Source organism: Pogona vitticeps, chromosome 1 (genome assembly GCF_051106095.1).
Source record: "Pogona vitticeps strain Pit_001003342236 chromosome 1, PviZW2.1, whole genome shotgun sequence".
Classification (NCBI taxonomy): Eukaryota; Metazoa; Chordata; class Lepidosauria; order Squamata; family Agamidae; genus Pogona; species Pogona vitticeps.
Window position 1 is genome coordinate 248,146,822 of NC_135783.1, and position 12,688 is coordinate 248,159,509.

At 41.4% G+C, this 12,688-nt stretch overlaps 1 protein-coding gene across 9 annotated transcripts in view; it reads right to left on the reverse strand.

The window, feature by feature from the left end:
* The window catches only part of SYT7 (synaptotagmin 7), a 295,759-nt gene that overhangs the window by 73,601 nt on the left and 209,470 nt on the right, over positions 1-12,688 (reverse strand). For 5 of the 9 annotated variants that reach the window (XM_072985520.2, XM_072985523.2, XM_072985524.2 and 2 more), the window contains one exon: positions 4,028-4,150. The exons of the other annotated variants lie outside the window; for them this stretch is intronic. In XM_072985520.2, coding sequence (XP_072841621.2) covers positions 4,028-4,150 — 123 coding nt within the window. The remainder of the gene's footprint in view (positions 1-4,027; positions 4,151-12,688) is intronic. 9 annotated transcript variants of the gene reach the window in all.

A 12,688-nucleotide genomic window follows, 5' to 3' on the forward strand; every position in this document is an offset into this window, starting at 1 on the left:
ATATATTCTAACATTCTTCTGCAAAAAGACCGTATCTGTGCATCATTTTGGACTGGGATAGGTTTTCCTTGTTTGCACTCTATTCTGATAGCTTATGGCACCATAATAAGTCATTTGCTTTTATGATTATTGGGATGTCTATGTTTTTAATTCAACATTAGAAGATATTCCAGACTAAGCTGGCAGCACTCCTACCCCTTACAAATTATACTAGGAAAACAATTTTTACTTAGCCTTGTTACTCCTGGTGCAAGTAAAGGTCCATTCACATAACAGACCAAATAGGTTTATAATCTACAGATCTGGGCACACAGCAAAGCAACGACATCACTGCTTAACCATATGACTGAACCACAACAATAATATCATACAATTTACTTTTTTTAAAAAAAGAAGTGAAACATTGTTTAGTAGTGTGAAGAACAGGGCAGTGTGTATATTTCCCAAACTGGGATTTGGGAGCAGGGTGTATGAAAATCCAGCCACAAGTCTATTTCATAGCATCCTACAATTTAAGTTTCAGGAATTCAAGCTACAACCAGTGTGAAATATGGATTACTCCTCATGCAATCAACTTACCCTAGAAGATGCAATCAAAAGGGCCACGTGTTATATATTTAAGTTTTTAATATTTATTTATTTATTTATTTATTTATTTATTTATTTATTTATTTATTTATTTATTTATTTATTTATTTATTTATTTATTTATTTATTTATTTATTTATTTATTTATACCAGCTGTTAGCATAGCTGCTCTATATCAGGAGCATGCTATGAGTGGAGATGATCACTACTGCTCCATTAGTGGCAAGGCAAAGAGTGGGCAAATTTCACACTACAGTCCTAAATCAAGGATGTGTTGTTGACAAACACAACCACTCTCGCTGGTACAAATGTTTTCTACCAGCAGAGATGCTTTCCTGCTGGCAGAATCCTTTTTTGCTAGTTGACCTCAGAAATATGCTGATAGAGTGATCCACTGGCAGAAGAGCTGAAAAGGAGCGAAGAAGGGACAGAGTGGGGGGTAGAAGCCAAGATACTCCAGAGATCCAAACCTCCTTCAGCTCAGGAACATGGCCACAATGCTGTCACAGAGTCAGGTCAAGGCAAGGAGATGTTGGAGGCCTAAATAGCCTCCAACATCTCCATGTTTGGTGGGATTTGGACTCAGCATCACTTTAAGTACTCTTGTTTCAGTTCAGTCAGTCTTTGGCTTTCTTGACTAGTTAGGATCGCCATGTAAAGTTGGATTCATCCTCCAAGGTTCCTTACCTTCTTGGTGGTATTTTAACAATATGGTAAGGGTACCTGTCCCAAATGGCTACAATAGATAGTTGTAACTCTGGGCTACTGTTAGACAAGCCCTTAATTTTAAAGTCTCCTGAAGAAGGAATCTGTATTCTGAATTGCATTGGATTTAGTAAAATAAATAAGTAAATAGCAGGACTTGGGACTGATCTGCAGTCTTTTTTCCTTTGACATTTCTTCCTTTCTTCTTAGCTATTACAAGGTATAATCTTCCCATATGGATGTTGGTACCTTGCAGGGAACATTTAGGTGGTTATTGCATCGCTCCTTATTTCCTGAATACTGTATACCTTCATAGAAGGAAAAATGCAAATCAAAGCATTTTTACCTAATGTTAGCAAACCACTAAACCATATCAATTTCTATGCCTCTGGTGCTGGAGTTATGAAAGCTGCTGAAGCCATTAAAGGTTGCTCAAGTCATTAAAAAAATTCAGTTTATGTTCTGTGTAGAAATTCATTTTTCTTTGTTTTTATTGGGCTCTGATTTTTATTGGCTTGACAAATTGTTGTACACTGCTCTTTTCATTAAAGGTTTTAAAGACTGATCATAAATATGCCATTAACTGTAAGTTGCCTTCAAATATTTATAGTTTGACTGGTGGCAAAAGAGTTCCTAAATAAAGACGAATCATAACAAGTGGACACACAGCTGGGTAAGAACACAGTTCCCAACACACATATAGGAAATCTGATACAAGCTCAGTCTGGTATCTAGTGGGTGTCATGTCCACAATGTCCACTCTTTTCAAAGGGATGCCTAAACTTAAAAAAGAAAAAGAAAACCCAACATGAAAAACCAGCCAAATAACACAATTTAATAACGTGCCCTGAGCAATTTGCTCTTTCATCTCTCTCTCATTACAGCTATATGGAAGCTACAAGGTGCTTGACAGTTTGGGAAAATAATCTTTACTGCCACCTGATACTTCCATACCCATGCACAGCAAGGGACAGAGTCCACAAGAAAGGTGAGAAGAATCTAAACAATCTGCTTCAGGCAAGACCAAAAGCCATCACTCCCTACAGTTATTCTCATTTCTCATGGAACTTTACGAAAACACATCTCTTCCCCAGTGGGTCAACCTGCTTACGTGGTGAACTGAGAAATGGTCTTTACACCCAAACCTTGAAAATGGTCGTTTACTACTTACACCGTGTCCCTTAACCCATCTCTTTCTGTCTTAGAATGTGAGTGGGGGTGGGCCATCATATGATGGAAGCAGTGAACATATGCAAGCATTCCTGTGATTGAAACTTAAGCTGTAACAACACACAGAGAGGTTGCACCAACCTCTGACTGGCCTGGCCTGATGGTGTAGGTCCTACGCTGTAGGGGCAGACAAGCGGGTGGTGTATGTAATGGACACATTTTAGTGAACAGGACTCCTTTGCTTACTGGCCTGGAGGAACTTGAGACCCTCCTGCTACTACTTAAAACTACAGGTTGAAAAGGCCTAACTGTGCAACTGGACAATCAAATGGAGGTGCTAAAATATGTAGCGCAACATAGCCACCACAGCAAGTTAAAAATAGCGAGAAGGCGAGAATACTGCCAGTTAATTAATGCACTGATCATGTGAAATCTGCTTCTTCACACATTCTTTCTTCAGGAGATGGAATCTGACACATACACAAGGAACAGTTTGAGGGCTCTGCCTCCAGCTAGGCAGTTCCCATTCCAGTGTCTTTTCTGTGAGTCACACAAGATGCCCCTGTTAGATTCTGTCCTCCAAGAGAATTTCCCCGGACAGCAACAGAAGAGAAAGAAATGGGGGTATTATTCTTAATCTGCAGAGATCAACAACGTCTGGAACCCCCTAAATTTGTTAGCCTACAACTACCATCATATATGTCTCAGCAGAAAGAGACCATGTTCATTGGGAACTAGTTTAACAGGTTTTTGCTATAGCTCTTTAAAGAGCAAAACTCAGAATTCACTATTTTCACATATGGAAAGCATCTGAGCATATTTACCCTCCCTCTGTTTGCATGGCACAGCAGTTAACTATGTGCTAAACACATGGAATAGGAATACCTCTTGGCTGCTTCAATATCATAGGTTGTACTGCAGGGAGGGAAACTTATTTATATTTACTCCTAGTATTATGTTCCATAGTGGGGTACAGATGCACATGAAACAGATGCCTTCAGCTGCAATCCTAAGCATATTTCCTAGGAGGAAGCCCCGTCAAACTCAATATGACTTACTTCTGAGCAAATATTAAGAGGACTGCACTATTAGCAAGATGGAAAACAAGGCCAGAGAGACCCTTTACAAATCAGGAGGACTCAATGTCATCTCCCCCTACCCAGGGTAAATTCAATTCTTCTAACAGGGCACACATACTCACCATGTATGTAAGCTCATGGCTGGAAAGGGACAAAAAAAAAAAGGAAATTTAAGATGTACAATGGTCTGGGCTTATTTAAGGATATATTCCCACCAGAGTAAGAACTTGGGGAAGACATGACTGTGAGATCCCAACTCTTTTCATTAAGAAAAACTGGGCAACCAAGCAGAAATGAGGATCCCAAATCAGCAGAAAAAGACCACGTAGACTGGCTTAGAAGCGTCACTCGGCCCACCCCTGGGGCTTCTCGATTTCTTGCACAGCCTTCCACTCTCCTGAGCCCTGATGGAAGCCTCTTCACAAGGCTTTATGTCATCCTGCTGTTTGCTGCTGCATCTGAGAACCCCTGTCTCCTACTCATACCTCTTGTCCCCCTGAGAGTTCTGGTTCTGCTGGTTCCCAGTGGTTTGTAGATCAGGTATATTGGCAAAGTCGTCCTGTTCTGAGAGCCCCAAAACAAGGGATAGCACCACCATACGGCCTTCCCTGTCCAGAGGTGATCCAGCCAGGGGAGTGATGAGGCCCCAAGTTCATTGAGCAGGACGCAGATAAAGGAGACAGACAGACAGACAGGAAAGAGAAAAAAAGAGAAGAAAGCATAAGAAATTAAACTGGCAGGAAAACAAATACTATACTATAACCACAATGAAAAGAGATTAGAATATTTATCAGTGGCAAAAAAATACACACTAAATTCCTGGACAGGATTCAGAGAGCAGTAAAAACAGGGAGGAGGGGATCACAAAGATACCTGGAAGGGAACCATCTAAGATTGTGTCTTTGGCATGTCCAGATTGATAAAAGTCTTGGAGAGAAAGCAACATTGCCACCGAGTGGCTTCTTTCTGTGTAGGATAGCTACGTGATCTGACTCCTTGATTTATAAACACTTCACACAAACATGAATCTCAAAACAGATCATTGTTACAAAAACAGAGATTGTGGATGCCTAACACGAAAAGAACGCTATGTGGGCAACCTCTCCTTTCCACTGTGCTACCAAATATTATACAGAGGCACTGCTCATGGATGCTGCTGTTTGCAAACAATGAAGAGGAGCAGACATGGAAGACAAAGAGTATCTAAAGCTTGATACAAAAGGCAAAAAAAGACTGGAAACATCACTACCATTACGAGCACTATCTGTGAACCTTTCATAAACTGTAGTAAGGACTTAACAATGGTGAAAATTTTAGGGACAACAAGACATGGATGTTAATGATCTTTTAGCTGGTGATTGTTAATGATGATCATGCCCAAAAACCAAAGCTGATTGCAGGAGGAATGGTGGGTAAAATGGTTGGCTTGAAATGGATGTGTTGCACAAATGATGCAGTTCACTAGTGTTAGCCTGCTAGATAGTTGTTACTGACATCCATTATAGGGAGTGAGGTTCTCAGCAGCTGTAAGTAGGGTAGTTTTGCAGCAGGAGAGGACTGATTTACTACTAAAAGTGAAAGCTATTGGAACCCCATGGTAATTGACAACTCTCTCTGTGTGTGTGTGTGTGTGTGTGTGTGTGTGTGTGTGTGTGTGTGTGTGTGTGTGTGCGCGCGTGCGTGTTCGTGTGTGTGTGCGCGCATGCGTGTGAGCGAGCATGAGCATGTATGCATTGAGATGTATACTGAATGGTGCTTAAGTTCTGTTTTGTTAGTAGGAGGCTTAGTGGGTCAGGGCATTTACCTAATGCCAGATTTGAAAGAGGACTAGTACTGAACAAGAAGCATCCCCTGAGGAATTAATTTATATAGCATGTTGACAATGATTGTTACTAGTTTTAGTTCAGCAGTTTCCCAAAAGCACTCCATATTTTCCCATCCATTCCTTGGTTGCAGAGATGCAATGGGAAGAAAACCTATTCAAGTCTTTGGAGTGAATTTAATGTTATTACCACACCCAAAGCATACCAAGCAATAATGTTACACTGGAGTGAAATCCCTACTGCAGGATATAGGTGATCACTTTGAGACATGGGCTTTGCAAATCCATGCCACTTCTAATTTAAAAGCTCACCTCTAGTGAGGGCTGAAAGATTTCCAGTTCTAAGGAAGAAAAGCTTTTGGCCTCTGTTGGCAGACAGCTGTGCTACATGCCCCTGGCTGTTCAGTGTGGTGCAAACAACAAACAGGGCCACGACCCCAGTTCAAGTGCCATGCCTCTCGCCACAAAGTGTGATGTATCTGCTCTCTGACGTGCATGCACTTATCACGCCTTGTGAACCCTTTTACATTCAGAATGGGTCGGTGCGCTTATCTGACTGGAAAAGGTGGTGAGGAAAGTTCTGGGCAGGGACTCTGTGTGATTAAATTTGAACTAGCTGAGTTGCATGTGTGGGAGACCAGATAAGCATGTGGTTTAGAAAATAAGAAAGGAGCTGTAATTGTGACAAGTCGAACAGCATGTGGCAACCAAATATATCAGGACAGGTGTATCATCATCATCATTTTTCTTCTTCTTCCCTGAAATAGAAAGATGTCTCACAAGCAGACCATAACACTAGTTTGTGTTGATACTAGTTTCATCCCTGGTGTAATATGTGTAAAGAAAGTTAAACTGATAGGGCAATCAGATGGGCATTTGTGCCACTGTTTGGTCAGCTGCGCAGACAGGCTGTTTCACTTCAGCAATCTCATGATGTAATTGCTGGAGTGAACCAGCCTGTACCCAGAACATTCCTACTCACACCTTTCTGGGTACCTATCAGGAGCTTCTACATTTTTGGTTAGAGGTAGGATTGCTCCATTTTTGTTCATTAACAGTGTGTGTCATCACTGGAAATGAACCAAAGCAAGCCTGCAGCTCTCAATTAGCCAGCATCATGAAGAAGCTGAAGAAGAGAGCTTGGCCACTTCATGAAATTGGCAAATTAAACACTTCCTCTGCTCTCTGGAGGGTCACAGGAAGTAATTAAAAAAAAACACCCAGAATCAAAACTGTACTATGGCAGTGCTGAGTTGCTGCATCACTTTAAAAAAATAAAAGAACATTTGAATAGTTCCTCCCAGAAGTGGAGGAGACAGAAGGGGGCAAAGAAGGGGATTTTTGACTTAGCAAACTAACACATATTATACAGGCAACATAACAGACAGTATATAGCCAAATAAAAAAAAAATTCCTCTACATTTTCCTCTTGTTTTCAACAGACAGGCAGCCCAAATAGGCCTGTTTAAGGTGAGTATTCTAACAACACAAGAGGTGACTCTACACATGGACATCACCAGATGGGCAATACTGAAATCAGATTGATTAAGTTCTCTGCAGCCAAAGATGGAGAAGCTCTATACAGTCAGCAAAAACAAGAGCTGGAGCTGATTGTGGCTCTGATCATCAGCTTCTTATAGCAAGATTCAAGCATTAAATGAAGAAGGTAGGAAAAACCACTGGGCTAGTCAGATATAATCTAAACCAAATTCCTTATGAATACACAGTGGAAGTGAAGAACAGATTTAAGGAACTTGATTTGGTGGACAGGGTGCCTGAAGAACTATGGATGGAGGTATGTAACATTGTACAGGAGGCAGCAATGAAAACCATCCCAAAGAAAAGGAAATGCAAGAAAGCAAAGTGGCTGTCCAACGAGGCCTTAGAAATAGCAGAGAGGAGAAGGGAAGCAAAATGCAAGGGAGATAGGGAAAATTACAGAAAATGGAATGCAGACTTCCAAAGAATAGCAAGGAGAGACAAGAGGGCCTTCTTAAATGAACAGTGCAAAGAAACAGAGGAAAATAATAGAAAGGGAAAAAACAGAGATCTGTTCAAGATAATTGGAGATACAGTCGTGCCCCGCTTAACGATTACTCAGTATAACGACGAATTTGCTTCACGATGATATTTTTGCGATCGCAATTGCGATTGAAAAACGATGTTTTAAATGGTTTTTTTTCGCTTTGCGAAGATCGGTTCCCTGCTTCGGGAACCGATTGTTTGCATTACGATGATCAAAACAGCTGATCGCTGGGTTTTCAAAATGGCTGCTGGGTGCTCAAAATGGCTCCCCGCTGTGTTTTTGGACGGATTCCTCACTCTACAGGCACCGAAAATGGACACCCCAATGGAGGATCTTCACTGGACGGTGAGTTTTTTAGCCCATTGGAACGCATTGAACGGTGTTCAATGCGTTTCAATTGGCTTTTTTATTTCGCTTTATGACATTTTCACTCTACAGCGATTTCGCTGGAACGAATTAACGTTGCTAAGCGAGGCACCACTGTATTAAAGGAACATTTTGTGCAAAGATGGACATAATAAAGGACAAAATGGTAGGGACTTAAGAGAAACAGAAGACATCAAGAAGCGGTGGCAAGAATGCACAGAGGAATTATAACAGAAAGATTTGGATGTCCCAGACAACTCAGATAGTGTTGCTGCTGACCTTGAGCCAGACATCCCGGAGAGTGAAGTCAAGTGGGCTTTAGAAAACATGGCTAACAACAAGGCCAGTGGAGGTGATGTCATCCCAGTCGAACTACCTGTATTTAAAATCTTAAAAGATGACACTTTTAAGGTGCTACACTCAATATGCCAGCAAGTTTGGAAAACTCAGCAATGGCCAGAAGATTAGAAAAGATCAGTCTACATCCCAATCCCAAAGAAGGGTAGTGCCAAAGAATGTTCCAACTACTGTACAATTGCACTCATTTCACACGCTAGTAAGGTTATGCTCAAAATCCTACAAGGTAGGCTTCAGCAGTATGTGGACTGAGAACTAGTACAAGCTGGTACAGAGGAACTAGAGACCAAATTGCTAACATGTGCTGGGTTATGGAGAAAACCAAAGAGTTCCAGAAAAACATCTCCTTCTGCTTCATTGACTACCCAAAAGCCTTTGGCTGTGTGGACCACAGCAAACTATGGCAAATCCTTAAAGAAATGGGAGTGCCTGACCACCTTATCTATCTCCTGAGAAATCTATGTGTGGGACAGGAAGCAACAGTTAGAACTGGATATGGAACAACTGATCGGTTCAAAATTGGGAAAGGAATGCAACAAGGCTGTATATTGTCCCCCTTCTTATTTATATGCAGAATACATCATGCGAAAGGCTGGCCTGGATGAATCCCAAGCCGGAATTAAGATTGCCAGAATCCATATCAACAACCTCAGATATGCAGATGATACCACTCTGATGGCAGAAAGTGAGGAGGAACTAAAGAACCTCTTCATGAGGGTGAAAGAGGAGAGTCGAAAATAATGGTCTGAAGCTCAACATAAAAAAACTAAAATCATGGCCACTGGACCCATTGCCTCCTGACAAATAGAAGGGGAAGGTATGGAGGCAATGACAGATTTTATTTTCTTGGGCTCCATGATCACTCCAGATGGTGACAGCAGCCACGAAATTAAAAGACACCTGCTTCTTGGGAGGAAAGCAATGACAAACCTAGACAGCATCTTAAAAAGCAGAGCCATCACCTTGCCAACAAAGGTCCGCATAGTCAAAGCTATGGTTTTTCCAGTAGCGATGTATGGAAGTGAGAGCTGGATCATAAAGAAGGCCGACCGCTGAAGAATTGATGCTTTTGAACTGTGGTGCTGGAGGAGTCTCTTGAGAGTCCAGTGGACTGCAAGGAGAACAAACCTATCCATTCTGAAGGAAATCAACCCTGAGTGCTCACTGGAAGCTGAGGCTCGAATACTTTGGCCATCCCATGAGACAAGAACACTCCCTGGAAAAGACCCTGATGTTGGGAAAATGTGAAGGCAAGAGGAGATGGGGATGACAGAGGACGAGATGGTTAGACAGTGTCATCGAAGCGACCAACATGAATTTGACCCAACTCCGGGAGGCAGTGGAAGACAGGAGGACCTGGTCTGCTCTGGTCCATCGGGTCATGAAGAGTCGGACACAACTTAATGACTAAACAAAACAACATACTATCTGGATGCAAGGATCACACCAAAGGGCATACTGGCCTTCTAGTGAAACAACTCCATTTAGCCTACACCAGCTCATTCCAAATGATCCTGTGTAGACAAGTCTGAATGCTCACTGTGCACAAGCCCCCTATGATTAGGAGACAATGCTTATCAATAAACTAAGAATGAAATCCATTTTTTAACCCCAGCTAGCAAAGTCTAAAGGAATACATGGCACAGAAGTCAAGAAACATGTATGCAGAGAGGGAGAACAATGAGTGGTTTGTATTGCGTTGTGACTAGCATTTTTCATTTCTAACCATAGAACATGGTTCTATGAACATTTATCAGGATTCTCCTTTATTTACTTCCAAAAATTCTGTTTCCTACTGGAACAGACCTACATTCTTCCATGGTCACTGATCCCACTTAAGCTTTCTTTGGGGTGCTTTTGTCTTTCTTTCTTTAGTAAATCTGTGTACTTCAAAAAAAAATTTGGCTTCCCTGAGCATGCTGATTCCTTTTTCTCATTTTTCAGTGCACTTGGTAAAAAGGAGTGGCCAATGGAACAAAATGTCCAAGGCTTCATTCACAGCCAGGCCGTATCATTCCCATCTTTTGATTTTCCATTTTGACCTAGATTATAACGGGTGATGGTGGTCATGGTTTGTTTCTAGGGGTTCATGGGAGTTCATGGTTGGCCATAAATCGCGAACCAGCCTGAGTCATCATTTTTCTGGTTTATGCCAATCTCTACTCACTACATATTTCTCAGAAACTGGAAGTGTTACCTTTTTTTGGTTACAACCCCCAGAATTCCCCAGGCAGCTATGTTTCCAAGTTCTGGTATTTATGTTCCTACAAAAGTGTTTTGAATTGTTTGGTATGTGGCTGTGGCTGCTAGTGATGCACTGTTTTGTGTGCCTGTCATGCTCTGTGGTGAACCACTTTCCAATGTAATGCATGTGGAAAAATTGGTGTACAAAAAAGTGTCTCTGAATCTAAGATCTGCAACAGAGACCCTTTTTGGTGTGTCTCATATTCAGAGCTGAGGTAGATGGTAATGGGTGAAAGAGCTTTTTCCTTGACATTTATGAAATGTGCTCCCCTTGGAAACTTTCATTAATAAATTTAAGTGTACAGGTTAAAAATTTTAAAAATGTTATCTTGCCATTAGAATAGGTGTTTATTGATCAATTACTATATTTAGCAGTTTTATTCCACAGCTAAGTAGAGTTTTCATTTTGTCTCTAGATAATATGTGGTTAAACAAAATTTATTTGTTTTTTAAAATGTATTAATAATATTAGAAGTGTGTCTATGGGACCCTATGGATCATCAAGTCCAGCCCCTGTCAAGGAGGTACAGTGGGGACTCAAACTGCCAAACTCTGGCTCCACAATCAGAGACCGAAACTACTGAGCTATCCAGTATTGTTGGCTGGGGAAAGTCACTCCCAGGGCTATGTTTGCCTTCTCTGAGAGTTTGTCTTTCAAACTGAAAAATGGTCCATATATACCTAATTTAAAAAAAGCAAACTCATTCCTGGACAAATTCTGTGAATAGTCCACTGCTGGATAATATCTGAAAGCCTCCAGGAGGAAGACAGTGTTTTGGCTAGTGATGCAATTTCTCATTGACTGTGTGGAACAACTGAACAACTGTTCTGTCAACTCCAAAAGAACTGACTTTTTAAGGGTAGAGATAAAAACCCAGCTCTCCCCTTGGAAACCTCCTTTATGAAGGCAGAAAGAAACATGAGTATACTGGTGGGAGAGTGATGGGAAATTCAATGGCTGCTCTTCATGTGTGAGTATGCAAACTTCATGATTTTGCTGCCTTGCCCACCTTTTTTTCTCAGTTAACGAATCATCCTATAAAAGCCACTTCCGACAAAGGGGTTTCTCTCTAATAAGTTATGCTTTCAAAAATGCCACGCAGTATCACCCTCCCATGTGGCACCATATGGTACAGCCCTCCTTAACACAAATGGAGCGTCACATTTTCAGTGTTCCACCTTGTGAAAATCTTGTTGCAGAAAACTATGAAGGGAGAATCTGGGACTTTGATTCTTTCCCCTTATGTGCAAAATTCTGTGGGATAGGAAACCTCCTTCCTAAGGTCTGAAGTAATAGGAAGCTGCCTATACTATGTGGATATGGAGAATAGAGAACACAGATGGGGGGATTCCATCTCTGTAGTATTATGATTAAAAAGCATGTTTTGCAAACACCTCACGATATCTGTCTTTCTGGGCTTCACAATGTAACCCAATAATTGTTTACAGATCACTCCACTGACTTCAGCATAAGCTGTAGAGACCGGGAAAATGTTAGCAATAAATAGCTGAAATACTATTTTGTAAGCTACCTTTGTTTCCAGTTATCATGCAGCCAGACATTTCCATATTTTGCGCAACAAGGATAGCAGTTCAAATGCCACATGAGTCAAGTAGGCAGATGCAGGCAATATATTCCACCTAGTGGCTCCTAAGGTTGAAGAATTCATTTTATGAGGGCACCATCTTTCCCCACCTACAGTGAACCAGCTGGACAGTTTGGAAAATGCAAGTTTGGACAAATGTGACCTACTCATGCAGGGAACAACAAGCGGCACGAAGAATACAAGGCATCAGTGTTTTATTATTGATACTGCCCTTTGCATACATGCATAAGAACGCACAAAGGCAAGGAAACAGAACCTCTAGATAACTTGCCCTTCTGTGTCCTGGGGAGAAGCAGGCTGGTGTTGTCAAATCATAAGAGCATAAGAAGAGCCATGCTGGTTCCAACCAAAGGCATTCTGTCCAGCATTCTGTTCCCACCAGATGCCTTTTGAGAAGCCAAAAGCAGGACATGAGCACAGCAGTTCTCCCCTGCTTTTGTTACCTGGCATCAGGCATCCAGAGGTACACTGACTCTGATATGACGTCAAGTTCCTGTGTCTAACCTGAATGTATTTAAAGTGAAATCCTAAACATATCTATTCAGAAGGAAGTCCTACTGAGGTCAGTAGAATTTACTCCTAGGTCAGAAAACATTGCAGCCTTACTGACGGTTGCCTCTGAATAACACAAAGAGCTACTGTATATCTGCAGAAGAATGGATACAGCTGCACTATTAGCCTACAGTTAGATGGTACTTGTTGTCCTTTAAGTTGTATCGCATTT